This window comes from Artibeus jamaicensis, unplaced genomic scaffold, assembly GCF_021234435.1.
Source record: "Artibeus jamaicensis isolate MK-2021 breed Jamaican fruit bat unplaced genomic scaffold, CSHL_Jam_final contig_426, whole genome shotgun sequence".
Lineage (NCBI taxonomy): Eukaryota > Metazoa > Chordata > Mammalia > Chiroptera > Phyllostomidae > Artibeus > Artibeus jamaicensis.
In genome coordinates, this window is record NW_026521826.1 from 4834715 (window position 1) to 4857671 (window position 22957).

Genomic DNA, 22957 nt, shown 5'->3' on the forward strand with positions numbered 1-22957 from the left:
TTTGTTAAACTTATTTAATCTAAATTTGCATTGGAAGTCAAATCGAGAAATGATAGCCCGTGTCTTCCCACCAGGCAAATGTTTCGGCATCAGCAGACAAGTGGGGAGAAGAGAAAGCTGCTGACCTCAGGCTCACTGGCTGGGAAGTTAAACTTCAGAAGCATGGGGCGGGGGCTCCCAGATGGCCTCTTCCTCTGGGTGACACGGGGGTGCCCAGTGGCCCCTCCTGCCCGAGGTTCCCTCGAAGACCTGCTCTACCCCAGCCCCGCCCTTCTTCCTCTTTTCTTTCTCCCTTTAACCAGATTCATATAAATATATTCCTTAAAACAGGTTTCATTTCAGGAGGCCGGTGGGGCACAATAGTTAATATCACGATTCATTTCAGTTTCGAGATCTGACACATCTGGATTAGAATCTCTGTGGTGTGACCTGGTAAAAGATCTTTACCTCTCAACACCGATTTCCTCATCTGAAAAATGGTGACCCTGTTAGTTACCTGAGTTGTTGAGAAAATATAGGTAAAGCTTTAGCACAGGACCTGACTGGTATTAGTAGATTTTGGTGACACTCATGATATATTTACTAGTTGGGAATTACTTTTGGCTCTAGGTAACAGAATACCTGACCAACAGTAGGTTAAACCAAAAGGATGTTCATCGCTTACCGTGAAGAACTGGTCACATGATCACATCCAGACAAGCCACCAGCAAGGGGTGGGGGTGGATGAGCCCAATCAGACCTCACCACTGCAGATGGGATGGGGGGCAACTTATCTTGAAATTGGGATCTCTGCCTACCCACGTCTGCCATATCGAGGTTCAGTGAGCCAGGAAGAAATGTGGGGATGGCTGAAATCCACAGTGAACAGTGTCTCCCATAAGTTGAAATAAATCTTCAACTTTTATATTTTACAATTAACTCATGCTCTTTAATTTAGTTATGGAAGGAAAATATGACAGATAAATTCAAGAATGGCATTGTACATTTCAGAGTTGGAGGTTGAAGTTTAAGCATTGGTCTTGTCTGAGTGCAAAGCCTAATATCTTTTCTTACTCTTTATAATAAAAGACTGTATCTCTTGAAAGGCATTGGTTGAAAATTGTCATTATACTTTATCTTTCAATATTGGGTTTTGAAATTTTAGAGATGCCACTGATTTGTTATATAAGAACTTTGATCAGATGCATGCAACTTCCACATCTGAGGAAAATCCTTTTTGGGTGAATGTGCAGAATTTTTACCATTTTATGGTCCTCATGAACCTACAATGCTTGAGTTTTAAAGTTCTCTCTTTTTTTTTGTATATGTGCTGCTGAAGCTAGTGCTTATTTTTCATTTTGAAATAATTTCAGACTGACAGGAAAGTTGCAAAAATAGCGCAAGGTGTTCCAGGTTAGCCTTCACCCAGACTGTGCAAATGTTAACATTTTACCCTATTTGCTTTATTATTTCTTTTGGTCTTTCCCTCATTCCTCTGCCTACTTATTATCTATCTATCTATCTATCTATCTATCTATCTATCTATCTATCTATCTATCTATTTATCTAACCATTCGTCCATCCATCTGTCCTCTCACATACCCTAGGTACCTCATATAAGTGGAATCATAACAGTATCTGGGTTTTTTTTGGTGACTGCTTTATTTTATTTAGCAGAATGGACTCAAGGACCCATATAACAGGATTGTCTTCCTTTTTAAAGGCTGAATAATATTCCATTATATGTAGAGCCTACATTTGGCTTATCCATTCATCTGCAGCGGGACATTTGTGTTGCTTCTACTTCTCAGCTACTGGGAATGATGCTATTATGAACATGGATGGGTGTGCAGATATTTTCTTGGTATCTTGCCCATTTCTTTCTTAGAATCTTCCTGACTTTGGGTTTCTTTGTTGCTTCTTTATGAGTAGATGCAGGTTCTGCATTTTTGGCAGGAGCACCTGAGAAGCAGTGAAGTGTCTTCAGTTCATCAGTTAGGAGACACATGATAGCTCAGTCCCATTCCTGGTGGCGTTAACTTTGACCCCTCACGTCGGAAGGTGTCTGCCAGGTTTCTTGGCTGTAAGGTTACTATTTTATTTGTAATTAATAACTATTTTAGGGGGAGATATTTTGAAATGACATGTATCCTGTTTCTTGTCAAGCTTTCACACATTTGGTTATTTTTGTCTGAAGTAATTATTACTGTGGTGATCACCAAATGGTGACTTAGAAATTCCATCATTCCTTCTCCATATATTTGTTGACATCCTGCTGTAAAAAAAGCTCATCTCTTGTACTCATTCATTCATTTTATTTACAGTTGAATGGATTTGGGGATTCTAATTGTTCTCAGGGTTATAGTCTATTAGTATTATTCATTTTTGTTGCACAGAATGTGCCAGCTTTGGCCAATGGAACCCTTTAAAGTAGGCTCTTGTGTCTTTTTTGGCATATCTTTATCATTTGCTCCTGACTCATATTTCAACATCAGCGTTTCCTATGCTTCCCATTTTTCAACAGTGACCCATTATGGGTATACATTAAATACTAAGTAACTGAGATTAAATTCATCTGAAGCCAAACCCATCACAGTAACTAGTGATAACTCACTGAGTGGTAAGTCAGCCAAATGCCAGGAGCATACTCATCTTGCACCTTAAGTTCTGCACACTTGATACACACTCAGATGCTCTCAAGCTATTTTTTTAATGTAAAATGTATTGGTTGGGTTCTCTGCAAGGCAGACATTATGATGGAGTTGGAAGTGCAACAGATTTATTGGGGTAATGCTTGTGAAAAAGAAAGGGGGCAGGTTGCCGGTCTGATACCCGTGGAAGGCGAGTGGGAGGGAAGTGAGAGTGAAGAGCGCACCTCACACTACAGGGTCGCTCTGAGAATTCTCCGCTGGCCCTGCGGGGAGCCCAGTGCAAAGCTCCCTGTAGAGGAGCCCATTGTGGGCGAGAATGGCCAGGCCCTGGTTCACCGCTGAGCTCAGTCTCTGCCTGGGAACTGCCAGGAGGAGCATGGCCTCTGGGCAGATGCTGCCTCAGATCCCCCGGAGGCTCATTTATCTGTACGCTTTGCAGCTGATAAGCAAGTGTTTCTTAAAGGGAGATCAGACTGACATACCTCTAAGCTGCCACAGGAAAAATATTTAAAGATTGTACTTATTGATTAAAAATTAAATATTGAAACAACACTGTTTCTACTTGGCATGTGGACCCCCTTTTCACACTTTTGTGACTCTGAGGTTGCAGTGATCACTAGATAGGGAATACTGGGATAGAAGTCAAACTTCTAGTCTGGAGTTTTAAGCTTGAGTCTTTGATTTGCTTGAGAGGTGCCATCATAATCTCCATTGCCCCAAGATATGATGGAGAGAAATCGTAGCACAGTTCAAATTGTGATGGCAGCAGGTTGCACTCCAAAGGTCTTGTCAAAGCAATGCCCCACCCAGTCCATGGCCCTGAGCCCCTTGACTACCCAGGTTGATTAAATGTATGACTAAATACTAGACCAGCAGCTTTACACCCAGATTCACTTAATAGTGCAGTTCTAGACTTAAAGACTTTACAGTAGAAAAGGACCATTGAGGTCATGAGATCATTCCAGATTTGATGTGCAGAGAAGTGTCCTGTTCAAAGTCATCAAGTTGGTGAGCTGGGATTGGGGCTCAGACCGCCACAGAATCATAGGATCCCCCATCTGCAGGGCTAGCCGGAGGCCAGTTGTTCAATTACCAGCTCTTGCGGGAACCCTCTACAAAGTTTTTGACCACAGGACATGTAGTTGCTATGGGGAATCCTAAGGGGAGAGGCAGTTCCTGTTTTTCTACCCCACTGCTGTTTGCTGTGGTACAGTTGAAGCTATCTCCCTTGTGTCTTCCTGCAAACTGGTTTCTGCTCCTGGGAGCAACACAGGGCAAGTCAGCTGCTCCTGTACTTGTCAGTGGTTATCATTTTATCTCATATGCTTCTTCTCTATCTCACATGGCTGGCTCCTTAGCTGTTTCTCACAGAGCATGGCTTTCAGATGGCTTGAACACCCAGATTTTCTTTCTCTGGAGGAATATGAGTTTGTTAATGTTCCCTTAAGAGATGTCACCCAGAAATGAACACAGTCCTGCAGTGTGGTCTCAACACAGGCGATTACAGCCCACTTCACTCTAATTTGAACACTACACATTATTAGTGCAGCCCTGCTGTGGTAGCTTTTTCAACGTCTAGTCAGCAATGTTTCCTAGATTGGGCTAGAAATGTTTTTTCCTTGATTGGGCCTTATTTTTAGAATGTGTTCCACTGGGAGAAGAAGCAGTATGAGAGGAAACAGAAGGGAAAGAACACCAGCTCTGATGTGCCAACCTCAGAGTTGCACCACCCGGCAGACTGTTGCGCACCCAGGGCCACATCGCGTCAGCGGGCCTTGCAACACCGTGCCCCTTCCCCACTTTCTCAACCCGCACTGGCCCTGCGCAGCCGCGAGGAGCTTTCCATGCTCAGCAGAAAGGGATTTGGGTGTCATCCATCTTTCTCTCTCTTTCTTTTCTTTCTTCCTTCCTTCCTTCCTTCCTTCCTTCCTTCCTTCCTTCCTTCCTTCCTTCCTTCCTTCCTTCCTTCCTTCCTTCCTTCCTTCCTTCCTTCCTTCTCTCTCTCTCCCTCCCTCCCTCCCTTCCTTCCTTCCTTCTTCCTTCTTTTCTTTTCTTTTTCTTTCTTTCGTCAGTTTCTGTTCCACCAAAGGCTTTTCCCCTCACCCCTGTGTGCATTTGGGGGAGGTAGTTGATCTGTTGAGGAAACTAAGGGATGGAGACCAGAGCACAGAGCAGTCAAGTGAGAGAACGTCTGCCCGCTCAGATATTTCGATCGCCCACCTTGGGGAGGACCTGGACAATTTCAAAATGCCGATCTTCATATATTTGTTGTGGACTTCACAGCGTTTCCAAGAGCACTTTTAATCATATCTAACTTTGTCCTCATAACTACCTCTTCAAGTAGGCAGGGCAGCTATTATCCTCATTTTATAGATGAACCAACTGATCGCAACAGTGAGCGGCTCCAAGCCCTGTGTTTCCTGGAGCAGTTATGGAAACTGCTTCCAGCCTGTGGTGTGAGCCACACTGCGCCATCGCAAATATAATCATTCTTCATCAGACAAGCATGTACAGAACACCTCCTGTGTGCCTGGGCACTGCAGTAGGCTCTGGTCATACAAAGATGAACAGGTGTCCCTGTTTTAAGTTGCTTATACTTCAGTAATTAGTGTTAAGTTTACACGGACATTTTATTGAGAACAATTAGAATCACTGGAGAAGTGCAAACAGTGCTTAGAGAGCATCTAGATGGCTCATCAGCAGATGGAGGCTGTGGGGTCCAGAGAGAGAGTTCTTCAACCTGGTATAGACAAGGTCAGTCGTAGGGTCCGGGCCTCTAGCTCCCTGCCCAGAGCCCCACACTGTCCTCCCTCATCCGTGCACCCCACACCCACTGGGTTAGCTCTGGAGCCCAGACAAGTCTGGTTCTCAGTACTTGAGAATCTAAACCTAGGTTATCCATAGGTTCACTAGAATTGCTTTTTGTCCTAGTAATTTTGAGTTCTGGCTCATTTCAGCATGTACCATAGGCCCAGTGGTGTCTCTCAACATTAACTTCTTCCTAGAACCTGATTCTTCTAACATCAAGAAGCAAATTCACGCTTTTGGTTGGCTTTGCTCTGTGCTGTGTGAAAACTGTGCTTACCCTGTTTTAAAGCCCGGGAGTGGGGCTCTCAGCCTGACGTTTGCATGTTTTACTGGGAACGTGCTAGCTGCTCACAGATGCGTGAGGGGCTGGAAGAGCGCACTGGCCCACTGTGTACTCAACAGCAGAATGAGAACTAGTGGGAGGAGCTACAGGAAGATGCATACATTTGGCTCAGTCTAAGAAATGTCTGTCTGGCTAGCAACACTGTCTAATAATGGAACGAACCTTTTTCTGTGGCCCCGCCTTAGCCACTCAGCCATGTCTAACCTGCAAGTCTGAAAAATATCCAGTAGCTGGGCAGCTAAAAATTGAAGGTCTGCTACCATAGAAGAAGGGGAGAATGGCTAGTGGAAAATGTGATGGTTAATTTTATGTGTCGACCTGACTAGGCCAAGTGAGGCCTGGAGAGCTGGTAAAACATTATTTCTGGGTGTGTCTGTGAGGATATTTCTAGAAGAGATTAGCATTTTATCTGGTGGACTAAGAAAAGCAGATGGTTCTCCCCAAGGCAGTGGTCAACGTTCAATCTGTTGAGGGTCCAAATAGAACAAACAGACAGAGAGTGAGTTCACTTTCTCTGCCTAAGCTGTGACATCCATCTCTTCCTGTCCTTAGACGTCAGAGCTCCTTGGTCTCAGACTCAGATCAGGATTCACAGGGTAGAAGAGACCTAGGTGGGGCTGCTGTCAGCTCACAGAAAAGTCAGAGAAAAGAAGGCCTTGGAGACAGCTTCACGAGGGTCACCCTGGACCAGCTGCAGCCGTCCCGGCCCTTAGAGTTTAGGAGATGCATTCCTGAGAGGGAAGAAAGGCGCTGGCGTGCTCCAGGAAGGGAGAGTGTTGCCAGTAAGTCTTGTCTTATACATACATACATGTACATATGTTTCTCTGGAGAACACTGACTCATACAAAAAGGAATGGAACCTCCCAAACACGTGATTGATTTCAGAGTCGGATGGAGTGGGAGAATAGGAAAAATCAGGAAACCCTCTAGTTTCTAGCTTAGATGCTACCACCTGGTTTCGAGTTCAGAGACAGACATGAATTCTATAGAAATCTGAAGTCCTGCTTTGCACAGAATTACTGGCTACGAAACCTTGAGCATACTACATGCCAGGTACTCTGCTATGTGCTTCTCGCATGAAAACTCGGTTTTATAGGCAGGTATTGTCCCTGTTTTAGAGTTGGGCAGACTACTCCAGTACGGCAGGTCCGACCTGAACTCAGGATGGATACATCAATGAGTGAGAAGGAGGTCCCTCCCTGCCCCGTGGATCGTCCACTCTACTTCCCATTGATATTAGCTTTGTCTGTTGTTTGTACCACTGGAAAATTTTCAGCTGTGCCTGTAACTGCTATGGGACTGCGCTGCCCCAGAGCTCGGGAAGATGGCGTCCTAATGAAAACTTGGGGAAGTTTTCTGTGAAAGTGTGTTATTAACAATATTGATTTGAGATTTATCTAATAATTTGAATGATGGAGACATAGGAGTATGTCTTCTTTTTCTTCTTTCCCTTACTAATAAATTAGGACATCTTAAAACCTTTCAGAAGTACACAAAAAGCCCAAGACCTCCTCCAGTTTTTGTTTTTTTTTTTACGGTTGATTCAGTTTCATCTCATAAAACTGTTAGTTCTTTTAAAATTAGCTGTACTATGGCAGTGACCACGAGCCTTCTCTACACCGTGCGGCAGAGATCTCCAGGCTTGACTGCTAAAGTGTAAAGGGCTGTGAATCTTTGAGAGGCTAGCTCTCTGTGTGCTCATGTTAAGTTGGATTTTTCATTGGATTTTTCACTGTAGGATCATTTGACATTTTTAGTTATTAATCTTTGTAATAGTTTCTTAAGGTTATTCTTATTCTTATTCCCATACTATAACCGAGTACTAGGTGATTTAGAGATTCTCATCAAAGCTACTTGGATACAAAATTTTGTTGTTGGCATTGCTGTTTGGGAGGGCGCTGAACATTTAGTTGGGAAATAACTCGACTGGGAGAAAGTTGAAGGACTGCCAGGCTAATCGAAGATCTTGATTTTTATTCCTTGGTTTATTCACTGTGTGATCACGGGGAAGTAAGAAATATTTCTGTGTCTCAGCTTCACTGACTCTAAGGGAAAAGGTCGGAGTGTGCACGCGAGGCAGAGGGCGGGGGAGAGAGACGTGGGGGGACTCTGTAAAGTTCAAAAGTGAATGCAAAATTTTGACAAGGACTACATCTTACTTGACTTATAGTCCCTGGTACAACTGGCTCTTGGTGAATACTTGTTGAACATAGAAAGAAATGAGAGACCTTGACCTTTCATTCTATTTGTTCTCTTGGACTCACACAGAGATAAAGTGAAGAACAATGAGATAGATAGAAAATTCCCAGCTGATCTAGCCCCACTTACAGGCAGACATATGGATTTATCTGTAGCCTGCATTTGGCATACTCTCGCCTCCCCTAACACCTCTATCTTAGTTCCCTAGTTTTATTCTAATATGTGTATGTTTCCTTGCTCTGGTCTTAAATTACAAGCTTTTGGCTCTGGAAGTTATTTCTCTGTCATACTCAGCATGAGGCTGAGCACAGAACACCACGATGACAGCTATTCGATCACCTGCTTCTCTTCCCTGGCTGGACCCAAGATGACTGAGATTCCAGTTTGCTTGGACTGGCCAGGGTAGCAGTGTCTGACACACAGCTACTGCTCGTGCGCGTCTAATGGATGCTAGGTACCAGAAGAAGATGGACAGAGAGCTTCTCGAGGGTTATTTATCTTTGTGCCTCCTTCCCCATCAGAGAAAAAGGCTCAGCCTTAACCTCTTGGAGTCCTCAGTTGAACTCTGCACACTTTTCTCTTCTTCAGTTTGTTTGAAGTGTGCAAATGGGTGACAAAGATTACGAACCCATTGATGCTCTTCCAAAATCTATGCAAAGCCCAGAAATAGAATCATCCCCACAAATTAAAACATAGCTTGACTTTGATTCCATTTTTTTCTCAGGTGCAGGATTTGTGCAAAATCTGTTTGTATCATGTATCATTTGCAAGAAGCAGAGGTGTTTAAAAAACACATGCAAATCTGGACTACCTTTCTGCCAGCTCCCCTCACCCTCAGTGCCTATACAATCTCTGCACTCTCTCCCCGAGATCAGGGCAAGATCAGCTGTCACGGATTTTAATTTTTTTTCACACTTTTTATTTGGAAATACAAGAAGTTACAAAACAGAACGTAGAGTCCCATGAACCGTCGCCTAGTGTCCTCTAAAGTAGACATCTTACATGACTGGGGTGAAATATCAGAACCAGAAGATTGACATCGATACAGTAGTATTAACTAGACTACAGAATATCTGTTTTTTAAAGAGCAGAAATATTTTGAAGTCATAAAAATAATACTTATAAACACAAATAACATGTCTTGATATTGAGTGAGGAGGCTGACAGGAGTGTACATACTCTGAAAGCGTAGCCAGGCGTGATGCTGGATGTGAAACACCACAGGCAGTGCTGAGATTGTGCTCCCGAGCTCCGGGCTGTGCCCTAAGGAGGGGAGGGTGGGGAGTGGAGCAGCCTGCTCTGGGCACAGGAATGTGAAACTCGCTGGCCAGTTCAGTGGGGCTTCAGCTGCACAGTCTGTTCATCCAGAGCCAGGCTTGTGGCCACCAAGAAACCGTCCTCACACCCCCACGACATAGCATGTAAATCAACTTGACTGGAGAAGAGTGTATGTGACAGCTGAAGAAAAATAATAAATTTTTAAATAGACTAATTTTGGAGCAGTTTTAGATTCATAGCAAAATTGAGAGGAAAGTATAGATTCCATGCGCCCTTTTGCTCACACACATGCACAGCCTCCCCTGCTCTCAACATCATTTTTTAAAAAAGATTTTATTTATTTATCTTTAGAGGGCAAGGGAGAAGAGAAGAAGAGAAATATTAATGTATGGTTGCCTCTCATGCGTCCCCTGCTGGGAACTGGCCTGCAACCCAGGCATGTGCCCTGACTGGGAATCAAACCACGATCCTTTGGTTCGAAGGCCTGCGCTCAATCCACTGAGCTACACCAGCTGGGACTCAGCATCATTTTTTTTAAAGGATGAACCTACACTGATACCCATCATCATCACCGAAAGGCCATAGTTTACATTAGGTTCCCTCTTAGCATTGTGCATTCTGTGGATAAATGTATAATGACATGTGTCCACCATTATAGTTTCATACAGAGTAGTTTCACTGCCTCTGTGCTCCACTATCGATCCCTCCTTTCTGCTGTCCCTGGCAACCACTGGTATTTTACTATCTCCATAGTTCCCCCTTTCCCAGAATGTCTTACATTGGAACCATACAGTATGGAACCTTTTCAGACTGACTTCTTTCATTCAGTAATATGCATTTAAGTTTCCTCCTGTCTTTTCATGGCTTGATGGCCATGATAATACTTCATTGTCTGAATGCACCACAGTTTATTCATCCATTCACCTACTACTGAAGGGCATCTTGCTGGGTTCACATTTTGTTGATTATGAGTAAAGCTGCTGTAAACCTTGGTGTGCATGTTTCAAATTGGGTTTTTAATCTGACAGCGTAGTATCGTGTGGATGTCTCTGTCTGTGTTCCATCCACATATGAAGGGCAAACACTTTTCTTTTAAAAAGCTGCCCTCTTCCCTTGCCTTTGGATGGGTGGTGAGGTGAAGGTTTATTTTTGGTCTTTTATTTGGTGTCTCGTCTTATACATGGGATGGTTCACCAGAGCAAATGATGACACTTTGTGTCTAATTAGCAACTCTGTTTGCTCAGAGCCTGCCACACCTTGTTCTTTCTGATTCTGTCACTGAGGAGGTGGGTACTAGCGTGGTTTCATTGTTTCAGTCTGGCTGGCTGGCACCAAATCATGGAAATGGGGTTGCTTTTTGCTGTTTTTATGGCAGCATCGGGAGCAGGGGTAAGAGTCATGGATTGGTCAGCAGAGGGAACCAGACAGAGAGCGGTCATGAAGAAAAACCACTTCCAACATCCATTCTCTGCCTTTTGACCTAGCTAAAGAATTCTCCTCTCTGTTCCGGTGTGACTCTGTGGGTTGGAGCATTGTCCTGTAAACCAAAAGGTGGAGGGTGCAGTTCCCAGTCAAGGCACATGCCTAGCTTGGGGAGCGTACAAGAGGCAAATTGATTGATGTTTCTCTCCCTCCCTTTCCCTCTCTCTAAAATCAATAAGCATGTCCTTGGGTTGGGGGGTGGGGAAGAATTCTCCTCTATCAGTACCTCCATGAGGCACTACCTATACTGTGCAAGAAGCTCCTTCCCTGTGTTTCCTGCCAAACAGTTCAACTGTTCTGGGTCAGAGGAGCTGAATCGGTGTGGTCACCAGCTTCAGGACTCCAACTCAGCAACCCCTGGGGAAGCTTGTCTGCGTCAAGTAGGGGAAAAAAGTTCCTAATTTGCTGTTTCTTGGCCTTTGACCTAGTTCCTTAAACTCTGTAATTTCTAAACTCCCCAATTTCTAAACTCCCCTTTACTCACTTAAAACATGATGGGATTATCTAGACTTAATAGTGCCATGGATAATAGAATCTCCCCTAATACTTAGAGCTGTATTGGCTTTAAAAATATTTTTGTATTAGAGATCTTTTTTTGTACTCTCCACAGCCTTTTCTAAAGGAGTGAGTTGCTGATCACCAGCTAGCTTGGGGACCAGAAAGTTGACAAAACGCCCTAGACAGCTGGGTGAAGGTTGCAGCCATTAGCAGACCTAGGAGAAGAGTTACACAGATGTCTAACCATCAATTCTGAACCAAAATATTTAGTTGCAGTTGGGTTGTTTATAAACGGTTTTACCATGAAGTAATTTTATCTTCGGTAAGGTGCTACCCTAATTTACTTGAGGGCTGAAAGCGTAGCACCAACTCTTGCTGCCCTGCTTATTTGAAAGTTAGTTGCAAGTCCGAATTCATCCTTGCCTCTCCCCCTCCCCCCATGCATTCCCTGATAGCAGAAGTGGGACGGGGATTAAGTGAACTTCCGTTTGCCTGCCCCCCATCAGGTGCAGGAAGTGATGAGGCAGAATGCCTGCTTTGGGGGCAGCAATGGCCGTCTAAGGCGGAACTGGCAGCGGCAGATCAAGTTCGGAGTCTACGTGGCGATGCGAATGCATCGATCGGAGAGTTAAGTCTCCTGCCTCGTGCCCTCAGAGCTGGACCCTGGGCAGACACGTAGTTACGACAGGAGATTAAAGATATGCCTCCGAGTTTCTGGTCCTTGCACGCCCTAAAATGAAACCCAGCACAGTCGTTTGCTTACTTAGAGGGTGGAAGAATGCCGCCTCTTTTCCTTGCCCCGTTTGTAAGTGCATGTGAAAATATCTAGTGGGGAAGTAGCAAGCATGCAGCTACACTGACTGGTTCTTCCCAGGGAGGCAAGTGCACAGACATCTAGGGGCGCAGCCGCTGTCACACACACAGCTGGCCCCCCTTCCTGACTCCAGGGAAACCGGGGGCAGCAACTTCTCCCGGAGGCGCGGGAGGCGAGGGCACTAGCTTGCGAATGCTTTTCTCTGTGAATCTGCGCACTCGTTTATTTCAAGAGTGGAGTGGGACTCGCCCTGGGGTGTTATAGGGTGTCATCTCTGGCATTTGCTCCCATTGCAGAAAAACAAGTCCGATGAAATACACTCGAGTTTCTGAACAGTTGCCGAGGGCCGAAACCCTACAGTCAGCAAAGCTGCTGGAGAGAGAGCGAGCAGCGACTCCGGGAAGGGCTGGGCGAGAAGCGGTGGTAGAGGGGGGAAGCAGCAATACCCGCCTGGTGGTATTGCTCGGCGCTCCCGGCCTCTGGACAGGCGGGAGAGCTGGGAAGAGGGGAGGCCCGGGTGGGGCGGAGCAGGAGCAGCTGCGCCGGCGGCAGCTGTGCCGGCCGCAGGAGATCGGGCACAGTCCCAGCAGAGCCATGCGGGACGTGAGCGACGTGTGGCAGCCTCTGCGCAGGCTATTCCGCTGCAGAATGGGTTTCAGGGAGCGCCGCCTACATCCTTGCAACCACAGCCCAACCCGAGAGTGAGGTATGCACCAATGCAAAGCAGGGTAGCCCTTCTCTACTGATGCATCGCGCACAGCCTTGTAATGCCCCCGTGCTGGTGGCTGTCTCCGAAAGAAAAGCGCTCCAGGTCTTCACAAGCAGCCACAGGCCTGACTACACGACTCTCCAATGTCGCGGGCTGCAAAACTTCAAGGACGAGGGAGGCAAAAAGGACACAATAAACACCCGAAACGGACGAGGAAGAGCTGCAGTAGGGCTGTGCAGGATACCTGTCATGAATTTTAGGGGTTTGCATAATCAAGGTGCAGCTGCCTCCCAACAGTCATTCTGGGGCTTATAGTCGAGTAATCATTTGCAGGTTTATTACGATCTTTTTTTATTTACTCTTCTACTAGGAGAGATAAAGGTATGTTGACAATATTATAAGTGGTGACTATGAAAACCAAGATACTTGGGTCCATTTGGGTGCTGCCCCCGAGGAGTTTCCACCCCCTCCTCATGCACAGCTCTGGTTCCAGGTCTCAGGACTGGGTGTTGGGAGAGCATTACTCAGGACAAGTCAGGGTTTTAAAGGGATTCAGGCGAGTGGGCAGGGTGAGGACGAAGTACCGCGGAGGGCCCTCCTTGGCGTTGGCAGGGCTCATGGTAGGTGAGGCTCACAAGTATTATCAGGAAGAAGCCCTGGCAAGGAGCGAACCAGACAGCTGTGCCCCACGGGCGCTCTCAGCATCCTCCCTCAGAGTCCTCAACTTGACTGTGCCTGACGCTGATTGTGTGTTAAGAATGCAGAATATTGGCGTCCCACTTCCAGAAAAGCCACCGGTAGGATGCGTTTTAACCAGCTTCCCAGGTGATTCAGCTGCGCGGGTCCACGGACCACTGGACAGCCCCACTCCTTTCCTCACGGCACAACTGAGGCGATTAGTCTGGGAAGTTGTGCGGGTAGTCTTTAGGGGATGGTAGGAGGAGGCTCAAGGAGTGAAGGACCTCAGCTAAGGCTAGGTTGGTGTTATCTGCAGGAGCAGGGCACACTACTGACACTGGCCTGCAGGGGGCACCAGCAGGCCGCCTCTTTGCACGCTCTCTGCTTCACCCAGCCACCTCCCCACGTGAAGGGCGGGGAGGGGGGGGGCTGGAACCCAAAGAATGCGTCCCCGCCCCGAGGCTGACGTGTACGTCGCAGCCGGCCGGACTCTTAAAAGCCCAGGCTGAGCTCTGGGTATCTTAGCAGAGCTGAAGAGGAGGCAAGGTGGTGGAGAACGTGGAGGACTCGAGCTGGCGCACGGAGACCGCGGCTGTCATTGCTCTCCGAGCATCCTGGAGGTTTCCCAAGTGGACGAGCCTGGCCTTTCGGAAGCTGCAGGTGCAGCCCCAGAACGGGGGTCTTTCGAAGCGCTCGTGAAGCCTCACATCCTGGGCGAGCGTTCATCATTTAGCACAAAGCACGTTTCCAAAAAGCCGCGCTACGGAAAGTGCCGGGGCCGCGCTCCCTCGCACAACCCCTCTTTTCCTTTGTTTCGGGGGGTCGACACGCCACTCGCCTCCCCAAGTCTGAATTCTTCGCAAGGGGAGGGACGTGGAGTGCAGGCTGTGAAGATGCCCCTGGAGCTGACTCAGAGCCGGGTACAGAAGATCTGGATCCCGGTCGACCACCGTCCCTCGCTGCCTAGATGTGAGTGCAGATGCGCGCGGAGGCCGGGATGCAGGGGAGCGCGCGCCGCGTGGAGAGCAAAGCCTTTGTGAGGCGGGCGCTGGCAGGGCGCTTTTGTGCCGACTCCTCTCCTCCCGCGCGCTGCTGCGGCGCTCGGTGCCTCCCTCCAGAGCTGTTTCTGCCGGCTGGGGCCGGGCGCCTTCCGCGCCTCCCCGGCGCGCTGGGCGGGGTTGACCAAGTGGCTCGGGGCGGGGACGACGCAAGGTCCTGTCGTGTGGATGCGCCTCCCCCGGCCGGCCTCGGCAGCGCGCTGGCCCGGCTCGCTGCACTCAGGTGCTGCGTGGCGCGCGGCGGTGCTTCGCCCCTGGAGCGCCTTGGGGGGGAAGCGCAGGGTACTACAGAGAGTCTTTTGCTTAGGAACGCTAGCGAAGGGATGTCTGCGTGTTCCCCAATTTCGGCCACCTCCCTGGGCGCCCTCTGGGTTGAATCCGGCCAAGGCACACAGCCGCTCGTATGCTCCTCGTCACCTGGGTCACTGCATCTCTGCCTTCCCTCTTCTCTTCTAGGCCCCTCTCTATCTCTATTTCCATCGCCTTTCTGGACCTCTTTATATATTTCTGTCTTCTCTCCGCCTCTCTTTATTTCTGCCTCCTTTCGTTTCTCTGTATTCCATTTCCTGTGTCTCTCCTCTTTTCTCTTATTTCTAATCTCTCTACTACTTCACTTCGTGTTTGTATCTTTTCTCTTTGAACCTTTCTCCTTTTCTCTGATTTCTTCCCCTCTCTGCTCCCACTTCCAGTTCCTGTGCTGGGGGCTACAAGCGATCCTGCTCTGGGACCTGGCAGCGTTTCACTTGTGCGTGCACGCACCTTGCTTGGAATTTGCTGGTATTTCACCAGCCTGCCCCGTCTGTCGTTGGCCATAAATGCTTTGGAAAAATTTACGTTTCTGTCCCTAGGTATGGAGAGAGTCACCTCTTCAAAGGGTAGTTCCAGTGGTTTGAAGGCAACACCAATCCTCCAAGTAACAAGCAGTACAGTATCCTAGTCCATGCCCTGGAGCCCGTCAGGTGGATAAAGTTGAGCCCGGAGGGTGGTGGCTGTTTTGCCCCAGGCCAGGTTAGATTGCCTGAGCGGTAAACCTGAGATCCCAGGCACAAACCCTAAGGGCGGCTTCCAGATATCAGTGGCTCCCTTGGAGTGGGAGGTGGCCTTTCGACCTTCCTTGCTATCAGGTTTTAAAGGGTCGTCATAGCCATGGTGACAGCTCACTCCACTCAACAGCTTGGGCTTTGCTCATGTCTGAATCACTGTCTCCACCCCACGTGCCCCAGGAGGTGGGGAGAGCTGGCCCTGTGGTGCTCCCTGGTCCCACTGCTGATGGGGAGCTAGCAAGGCATTCCTGACACTGAGGGCCACTCCCCCACCACCTTGTCGCCTCTGCTGGACCTGGGTTCTGGGGATGGGGTCACAGAAGCCTTCAGGAGAACTACCTTTGCAAGGTAGTCTGGGGCGTGGCAGGTCTGTTTCTTTTAGATAAGCTCTTTTAAAGAGCTTATAAACTGGGCTGAAAGCACAGTATGCTTTCGCTTCTATAAAACCCATTGGTAGTGAGGAATGCATTGCCCCGAATCCCAAGGGAGGTTGGCCACGGCAAGATGCAGAAACAATCTCGCCCTTTGTGACTTGGAATAAAACATATTTATGGAGCACTCTGTAAACTGTAATTGGTCATACAAATATAGGTTGGTTATATACACACGTAAATGCATGCATTTGTATGTATGTGTACACACATGCATATTTGGCAGTCCCCTGGGGTTCATGGTGGTGGGCTGAGGTTTGGGAGGAATAACGCCGAGGTTCTGCACAAAGGGCACTGAGATTGGCTGCATTCGCTTAGTCGTGTGGTTCTGAGAGACACAAGTGTGCAGTGAAGCTTCCTTCCTCCAGGCATTGGAGACCCATCCATTAGACTCTGTCAGTCTGCACGTCTCACACGCAGATGAGAGATTTGTCTAAAACTCCCTGTCAGAGCCATTCAGAGCTTGGGGGGTGGGAGTGCTAAATGGATTAATTCCCTGCCCCTGCCTGCGTCTGGGATTCTGAGTGTGGTTCTTCGGTATACTCCCAGATGCGTTCTTTCTTAAAAAAAAAATATGTGCAGCCAAAATAGTTACTATGGTATATGCCCTTAACTCAAGTAGCAGTGACTTTCTGGGTTTACATGGCTACATTGATCTCTCATCGGAATAGAGAAAACAGGGTATTCCTTCTTGACCTCTTTCCTGGTCACGCCCCCCACCTTTGTTCTTTAATGGCCTTTGGAGCATTGGATGGATTTTCTTCCTCCCAGACAAACCTGTTACCGTCTTTCTAAGAGGTGTGCTGACTGGGAGTCTACAGCACATTCCTCTGAGGGCATGGGGAATGTTACTCTTCATAGGCAGGGAACAATAAAACGACAGAGAGGCTTAGATGGATTGGCTTGGTGATATTTCTGCTTCTGAAGCACATCCATGGGATGCCCTGTTTGTATAGCCGCATCGTGGTACTAAATGCTTCTTACAAAACCTGCTGCTTCCTTCAAATGCAAACCGTAACTCAGGCCAACTTACTGAATTAGTGAATCACCTTCATCGACAGGGATAGCGATTGCTGACCGGTAAGGCCTGCCTGTCCTTTCTGTTATATCAGTTACAGCGGAGAGCCTCCGCATACAAGTCCCTACTTATTTACCCACTCAGAGCCTCAACTTTCTCATCTGTAAAGTAGGTTAATGCCATCTGCCAAAAGGGTTTTCATCTCGGTAGGGACTAAAAACTTAAAGAAGGAAGAAGGTGGGCGTGCTGTTTAAGAGAAATCCCTCACCTCTCCACAGGTGGCCAGCACAGTTGATTCCTGGCTCTGGCTGTAGGTTAGAATCATTTGGGGGGGGGGGGGGGAACCCATACAGGTACTCCGAACCAAATTAGAATTGCTTCACGGGAAGCCTGGATCCTCTGGTTTTTTAAGAACTTCATAGGTTCAGCCACTGGTGGAGAAAGAGCCCCTGAAGGATTTTGGGTGAGAGAGACTTGGGTGAGCGCCAGCCCCGACCCTCTCAGTACTTGTCCCGTGAGCCCTCACCTCTCTGGTGGGTGTTTGTTTCCTCATCTACTCGGAGTGCTGAAGACCAGAAAGGCTGGTGCTGATATAGGCTACCGTAGAAGGCATTTCGCCTGTATAATGGTGTAGTTAATGCTTCCAAGAAACTGTTTGAAGCATCCCTCCATTTCACCAAAAAAGAAACTGAGACAGAGATCAAGTCGCTTGTTCAAGGTCCACGGAAGCCATGGAAACTGGCTTTGAACTCTGTTTATTGACTCCAGGCCCCGCCCTCTCAGCCACTACTGTGCTATTGTATCATCTCTCAAGGTTGTCAAATGATTAATTAAAAAGCCCTGTCCCTCGATGTCCTGGCAGAGACCATGTCTGGTTGGGAAGCCCATTCATTGGATAAAGATCAGTTAAGCATGTGTTAAAATGTGTACTCGAAGTAATAAATGAATATGGTATTCTCCAAATAGTACGGAAGAGCCAAGCACTGGCTTGGCTGGGTTCTCCCCACCCCTTTAAAGCCTCAGGCACACCCCCCTATGGCAAGCTCACTTAGATAACAGTTCTTAACATCAACTAGGCAGACTCTTTGGGTTGATGCGATCCCACGAGAGGGTTTATGTCCAGTAGACAATAGTTAAGTGTTCACTATCACTTTTTGAGCCTGTGTTTCATTCTCCCAGGTCCAAGTGCATGCAGCCAGTTACCCAAGGGATCCTTCTTGGGTGTAACTGCAGGGTGACAGCAGGTCTTTTTGTCGTGTTTGGTGTGCCCTTGCCAGGTGGGAGTAGGCTTCAGTGGTTACTGTAGACATGTGGCAGTCAAAATGGCATTAGGCAGTGCTGGGGCTGAGCCCATCTGCGTGTGTCTGTCCCCCTCTGTTTGTTCCCCGTGGGGCTTCTCATTGAAGCAATAACTTTCCTGCTTGTAGAAAAGAACACAAATGACTGGGCATCTTTTCGGGGTTAGCATTTCTGGGTCGAAGAAAGCTTGTAGGAGGGATGGGAGCAACAGCAGAGTGTCTTCCAAGAATTTGTTTTCCGAGCCCGGGTTGTGGGGGTCAGCACGGTGGGTGAGGACAGCTGCTGAGTGCCCGCTGGTGTCAGTGGCGTGCACACTGCCAGAGAAGTCAGCAGCCCGACCTGGGCTGGGGGCTGGGATTGGAATTGCAGCCTCTGCCCTTCTGGCTAACCTTTTCCAGGATTGGCTGCCCAGGTCACTGTAGGTGCTGTTGCCTGCACTCACCAATTGGCCTCCTGGTTATCCTTTGCTCCCTGTATCCATTTATGTGTATGGAACTAGCCCACGCAGCCAGGGTGCATGACATACTAGGAAAATGGTACGCCTGGCTGTGCCTACCCAGTTGTAACTCACCCCACGGCCATGGCCCAGCCCAACGCCAGCACTCTCTGAAGGGTGTCTGCTGTGCTCTCTTAGTGTTTGTTACTCTCTGAAATGCCTTTGGGCCTTTGTTTGTGTGGCATCTGTTCCCCACGGCGGACTAGATGCTTCTCGGCCCAGGGAGGGTGTCCATGTATGCTTTGTGCTCATAAGGCACCTGGCACATGTGTCCTTGAGTGAATGTGGTGACATTGGAGAGTTGAGGTTGAGCTTCCAAAACTTGGTGCCTTTCTATGAGCTCTTACTAAAGTGACAGCCTTACCCACAGGTGACACCGTGCACCTGAGCACCAGCCCCCCAACTGCAATCAAGGTGTGTGTAGTCTGTCCCCCAGTGGTCTCTACACGGTTGCTTCTCTGGCCCTTTACCCAGGGAACACCTGCAGTCCCCACATGCACATTAACGTTGACACCTCAGTCGATGTCTCCGTACATCTATGTATAAAAACTTCTTTGTCAAGAAGAAATTAAAATATCAAACATTTGTGTAAGAGAAAATGAAGCACGAGTACTTTTTGGAAAATCCTGTGTTAAGATCCCATCCTGCTGTTCCCTGGTCTCTGTGCTATTGGGGAATAAAAAAAGGCAGAGTTCCAGGGAGGCCGGTATGAGGGGTGGGAAGGGGCTCTCTTTCCCAGGGGTTAAAAAATGGGGGTGTTGCAGAGAAGAAGAAACCAAGGGTCTGGCAGGAACTGAGGCAGAGGCAGGTGATTGTAGGACCACAAAGGTGCTTGAGATGTGCTGCGACTTTAAAAAAGGAGGAACAGGGATGAAGGAGACTAAGCCCCAAAGGTTGGTCAAAAGGTTTGTGGTTTTCCTGCTCATTGTGAGACCCAAGAGCAGCTGGGCCCAGGGACAGCTGCCCCCACCTTGGGCAGTCCGCCCTTCAGCTCCTTTGGATCTTATGCAAGAAGCCCAAGGAGTAGGAAGAATGGTTTCTGCTTTGCCAAATAAGGGACTGATGGTTTATTTGGATTTGCCATTCAACCTGATTTGTCAGCTTCTGCCATGTCTTTTGTGTGTGTGTGTATGTTTTTCTTTCCTGCCAAAGCCTCTACTGCCAGAGGAGAGTTGGAGGTTTCTGCACATGATTAGTGGATAATAGTAGAATTAATCCTCAATTTGATAAATCAGTCAGTCTCGGTCTCCACTTCCTTGGCATGAGTCCAACAGAAGCATCCCATGCATGTGCACAGCTCAGAGCTAGAGTGTGTGTGTGTGTGTGTGTGTGTGTGTGTGTGTGTGTGTGTGTGTGTGTCCATCTGTCCCTGGGCGTGTTTGGGTGCTCTTGGGAGCAGCAGCATGGTGGGGACATAAGGTAGGACTAGGGAAAAAACTAATGGCTTGGGGGAAGAACTGGTAGAGTATTGTTCTGGAGCACACGTGAGAACTCATGTGCCACCTGCAGCCGCCACAGTGCATGCAGCAGTGTGTGCCCATGTCCTCACTGGTTTTCGGGGATCCCATCATCTTTCTCTGCTTGCCCCTCGGGGCTCCAGGAAGCCCACTGGCACATCTTTGCTGCACTCTTGTGCTCACACTAGGCACTTGTTTGTTCCTGGCTGTTGGAATCTGAGGAATCCTAGTGGAGAGCTTTTGTGGCTCCTGAAAATGCCCTGGCCTCTTGATGGCCCTTCCTCCTCCTCCTCCTCCTCCTCCTCCTCCTCACTGTGCATGGAGGTCACTGGTGGCCTAAAACCAAGAAGGAAGTAGCCCCTGTGCATTGTGCCTGCTCCCTCCTTGCCCCTAGCCTACAGGTCCAGGGGTAGGTCCTAGAATAGCATGGTGGGCATTTGGACACCTGATGTCAGTTTGGTCACCAGGCCAAGAATGGGACTGTGTGGGGGCACAACCAACTTAAGAGGAGGTGTCTTCCTTCTAGCCTGTGCCTGTTAGTGGCCCAGTGGCTTCCCCTCCTCCCCCATGTGGCATTTGCCTGTTAGAAAGAGACCGAGCACTTGCCTAAGTCTGGTGGCTGCCTAGATTTGGGGTGCAGCCTGAACAGCTTTGTCCGCACCCTTGTGGCCAGTGCCTGGGAAACTATGCTGTGTGGCTATGAGGCGCGCTGGGCTGACTGTGGAAGCCAGTGATCGCAGGGCAGCGCTGCTGGGCTGGGAGTGGTCAGACGGCCCCGCCTCCTGCTTTCAACGGGCAGCTCCTGGCCCACGCGCGCTCATCATCACCAAGATGCTGGGGATGCCTGAGTCTCAGGGGCAAGATTCCTGTCAAGGAAATACTGTGCATTAAATGTCCAGAATAGGGCTGTCTGGGCTGCTTGCTTAAAACATGAAAAACCTCTCTCCCTGGTGTTTTTTTGTTTGAAATTCTGAAGACCATGGAACGGTAGTAGTCAAGCAGTGAAGCCAGAAGGAGATTCACAGGGCAAGACCTCCTGGGTTTCCTGGGGCTCTGCCTGGGTGGGGCTTGGTGACCTGGAGCATCTGGGACCCTGTCGTCTGCCATTTCTTCAGCAGGGCCCTGACATCGACCAGAACTTAGCAGAAAAGGGCAGGAGAGTTTCAGAGACAGAGGGATTTATCCGGCACCCTTAATGGGGGCGGGGGCCGCATTCTGGGTCCCTGACCTACTTCCATTTGATGAACTCTTCATTTTTAAAATTGTCTTCTTTAGACAAAAACTTTTAGGACAGTCAGCCAGTCCTACTGTGTGGAGGTTGGGAAATTGATGATTGGCTTCTCTGTTTTGGCTGTGGAGGCCCTGCTGTCACCTCAATTTATATATCGCGTTTGGAAATATTTCTCCTACTGTGAATCTCATCCTACTTAGTTTTTGGGGGGTCGCTCATCCTTACATGCCCAGAATGTCTTCCACTCTGGGGTTAGTAATGGGGTTCCTGGCTGGCTTTAGGGCCCTGCAGTGTCCTGCTGGGAATTAGGGTCCCAGTCATTCTTCACCTGAAAAGCAAGATAGATGGAGCCGCAAGGTGTGGTGAAAGGCTCTGGCCACCGGGAGGCGCTAGTCCTGCCAGATTGTGTATGTCCAGGGCTTTCCTCTTGAAATGAAATAGGAATGTCTAAGTTTGTTGTGGGGTACAGGGCTTTGTCTCCAACACTGCTTCATCCATGGCACCTTTCTTTGTTTCTCTTCCAGCCTGTGGGCCGAAGCTGACCAACTCCCCGACAGTGATCGTCATGGTGGGCCTCCCAGCCCGGGGCAAGACCTACATCTCCAAGAAGCTGACTCGCTACCTCAACTGGATTGGCGTCCCCACGAAAGGTGAGTGCTCGTCTGCAGACTGGTGGTCACACTGTGCACTGCAGTCCTGCTCACCCACCTGCTCCCCCATGTCCAGCTGCGGGGACTCACCTTGCCGGTCCACTCCTGGCCTGGTCTGACCCTGTGGTAGGGCTGGGGGCTCTTTCTGCTGTGTCACCCCTGCACTGTTGACTCTGTGTGGGGATCTTTTTCTCACTGGCCGCCCTGGATCCTTCATAGCTCAGCCCTCGCCCCCTTCAGAAGCCTCTCTAGCCACTGCAGTCTATGCTGACCTTTTCCTTTAAAGTCCCAAGGCACTTAGTTGTGACATTCCTCCACTGACTGTCATGAAGTGCCGCATGCCAGGTAACTGTATTTCGTTGAGTCCTTGCGTGGTGTTCTCTACTACAGAAAGTGTCGGAGGACAGGGATTTATTTTTACATTTGCTGTCCTCCAGCATGGTGCCTTACACAGTAAGTGCCCAGTAAACACTCGGTGTTTCCCCTGGGCGCCGGCCGCTACGTCAGCAGAAGAGTGGCTCCAGGCCTGGCCGTGCTCCTGGCATAGTCAACAAACATCCCCACCCCCTGCCCCCCACCCCCGTTTTCACTGGCTGTGTGGCTGCCACCTGTTCTCACAGTCTCGACCTCCAGTCCCTGACCTTGTGAGTCTGGACTGGACGCCGGGCAGCAGGAGACGACCTGCAGGAAAACAGGTGGCTCCGAGCCACAGTCAGTCTGGGGGAAGCAGCTGCCTTCTAGGTCAGCGAAAGCCCTGGGCCAGGGGGTCCACTTTCTGCCTTCCACCCTACTGATCTCATTCAGGGGGGTGCGCATGTGTGTACTGGCTTGCTTT

At 48.7% G+C, this 22957-nt stretch overlaps 1 protein-coding gene across 3 annotated transcripts in view; it reads left to right on the forward strand.

Annotated features, from left to right (window-relative positions):
• The window catches only part of PFKFB3 (6-phosphofructo-2-kinase/fructose-2,6-biphosphatase 3), a 73654-nt gene that overhangs the window by 32730 nt on the left and 17967 nt on the right, over positions 1 to 22957 (forward strand). Inside the window, exons 1-2 of one of the 3 annotated variants that reach the window (XM_053665803.1) lie at positions 13953 to 14408; positions 21997 to 22122. In XM_053665803.1, coding sequence (XP_053521778.1) covers positions 14333 to 14408; positions 21997 to 22122 — 202 coding nt within the window. In that variant the 5' untranslated portion in view covers positions 13953 to 14332. Of the gene's footprint in view, positions 1 to 13952; positions 14409 to 21996; positions 22123 to 22957 lie in introns of those variants that run through there. The other 2 variants (XM_053665802.1, XM_053665801.1) reach the window with 2 other exon arrangements.